General features: G+C 44.4%; 1 protein-coding gene across 1 annotated transcript in view; it reads right to left on the minus strand.

The window, feature by feature from the left end:
* Positions 1 to 1738: 1738 nt before the first annotated feature.
* LOC104411466 (poly [ADP-ribose] polymerase 14-like) overlaps positions 1739 to 2500 on the minus strand; it is a 16541-nt gene continuing 15779 nt past the window's right edge. Inside the window, exon 15 of the mRNA XM_010021887.1 lies at positions 1739 to 2028. Within this exon, the coding sequence (XP_010020189.1) occupies positions 1739 to 2028 (290 nt within the window). The remainder of the gene's footprint in view (positions 2029 to 2500) is intronic.

A 2500-nucleotide genomic window follows, 5' to 3' on the forward strand; every position in this document is an offset into this window, starting at 1 on the left:
CCGGTTTCCCCGCTGTCGTCTGTCGCGACACACCTGCCCGGGCCGCCTGCCTGGAGCCGCCAGTCACAGCTTCACATCTGTGCCCTCACGTTCCTTTCCCCGACGGAAGTTCCTAAACCACCCAAAGCTGCCTCTGGCACTCCCCCCCCTCACGATAACAAAACGTCCTCCCTCTGCCTGTGCTGGGAGCTGGCAGCCAACAAGGTCATCCCCTTGTTCTGCCTCCCCCTTTGCCTTTCGATTATGATAAACTCGTTCGGAGAAGCAGCGTCTTCTACTCAACACCTGTGCAGAGCCCAGTGCTGCAGTTTCTGCTCCGTGGTTGATACCCTAAGCACCTGGTACTTGCAAGTACCAGAGAAAAAACACCTTGGTGGTGATGGAGAAGCTGAACAGATGTGTTACTATGCCCTGCAGAGAAAGCCCCGACTGGTGTAGGTGACCCATCAGCTGCCATGCAGCACCCAGAGCCATCATCACCTCTGGCTCACATCACATCGATGAACAGTTGACTGCAGCTATTTGTTACAGGGATTGACTAAGTGTGTTCATTTTAAAAGCAAAACTTAAGACACTCGCCCCCACACCCAGATCAAGCACTAGGAATTCAACAGTCAGCATTTTCCAAGAGTTAGAAAACTGACACAGACTAATGCAATAAAGCCCAAAGCGAGTGGTTCCAGTGCTGCTGCACAGGGAGCACTGTGGTGGAATGTGAATGAGCAGCGTGATGGTTATGGCTCTGCCATGATACTTGCAGGTTCACTTTATTTCACACCACCCTCCCTGGAAAACATGCCCCTTGGCAATGTTTACTGCCCACTATAAAACTTAAAAAAAATAGCAACCTAACTACACAAAGCAAGTAGTGGAGGATTTTATCTTAATCATCCAACAAAATAAGTCAAACATGATTCATTTGGAGGAGCCAAAGGTTTTTAGAATGTGGAAGTGCTAGACTCTGAACTTTGGCTTGTTAATAATTACCCCTCTGAGATAACGTATTGATGTAAGCCTTAACTTCCCCACCCCTCTCTGCTTTTCTTTGTTCTATTAAATTTATCCTTAAGATCACAGGCAGGTTGCTGCAGCTGGTATATGACAACAGAAACATCATCTCAAAATTTACTTTCCTGTCGCAGGCTAAGTAACTCAGGCAACTTCTGTAACTTTCTGTAGAACCACTTTTTACCCTGCCAAAGAGGGTTATTGTAGTAACAACAAGCAACTGGGTCTTTGAGCCATCAAGTTCACTGGAGTACTAAGCGTTCAGAGAGATTTAGACAAACGCAGGCCATTAACTACAATTAGTTCATTTACTGAAAATCATTGTATCAGAATTTACAATGCAGAATGTCACAAAGTGCAAGAAGACATGAGAAATGCAACAGTGGCTGAACAAGATCCCTTCTACTCGCCTATCAGCACTCCCCCCTTCCTAGTGCAACTCAGATGGCCCTAAGGCTGAATGGAAAGGCTAATATAGGATAAAGGCTTGATGTGTTACCTAACAGCTGTTTTCAGCAGAGCTCTCGTGTTAAATATGCTCACCTACACGGAGCGTAAACAAGCAGTCTCCGTGTATCAAAAATTGCCAGAGGTTGCTTAAACGTAAACAAGCTTTCCAAAATTAATCTGATAAAACTACTTGTTGTTTTCACTGTATATTTTTTTTACAAAAGTGTTTACATCCTACCAAAGGCTGAAAGACCTGCAATCATGGCTGCAATCAAAATGCCTATGTAGTGAAAGTGATAAGATATTCTGGGTAAGCTTGAATGTCGTTAAATATGATGAACATGGATGGGTGCCTCACATTATCAGTCGAACTATCAAAGAGATCTATAGAGTTACTGGCATTTTTTGCTGCTGGAGTAATTGATCCTTTTGTCCCTCGAGAATATTCTCCAACAAGGACTCGAGCCAAGTACATGTACTTCTTCCCATCCATATCTGGTGTAGAGAAGATGGCATTGGCAGAATAGCTGGCCTTAACAGCAAAGTACGTTCCATTTCCAAAGTTTGCAGCTGTAGTCAGAAAAAAAAAAAGTTTGTGAACATTTCATTAGCAGCAATCATTCACCTGCCATCTTCCTGACAATTTTACTTTTTATTTGCAATAGAGAGATATTAAATGGGTTCAAACTTAAACAGGGGAAGTTTAGGTTAGATATAAGGAAGAAGTTCTTCACAGTGAGGGTGGTGAGGCACTGGAACAGGTTGCCCAAGGAAGTTGTGAATGCTCCATCCCTGGCAGTGTTCGAGGCCAGGTTGGATGGAGTCTTGGGTGACATGGTTTAGTGAGAGGTGTTGGAACTAGATGATCTTAAGGTCATTTCCAACCCTAACTATACTATGATTCTATACAGCAAAACAAATAACTTTGCACACAAGGCAGAGCTATACAGATGGCATGGCAAATCAATCCTAGCTGTGAGAGTGGTGAGGCACTGGAACAGGCTGCCCAAGGACTCTGTGAATGCCCCACCCCTGCCAGTGT

Source organism: Nestor notabilis, unplaced genomic scaffold, assembly GCF_000696875.1.
Source record: "Nestor notabilis isolate BGI_N333 unplaced genomic scaffold, ASM69687v1 scaffold15119, whole genome shotgun sequence".
Classification (NCBI taxonomy): domain Eukaryota; kingdom Metazoa; phylum Chordata; class Aves; order Psittaciformes; family Psittacidae; genus Nestor; species Nestor notabilis.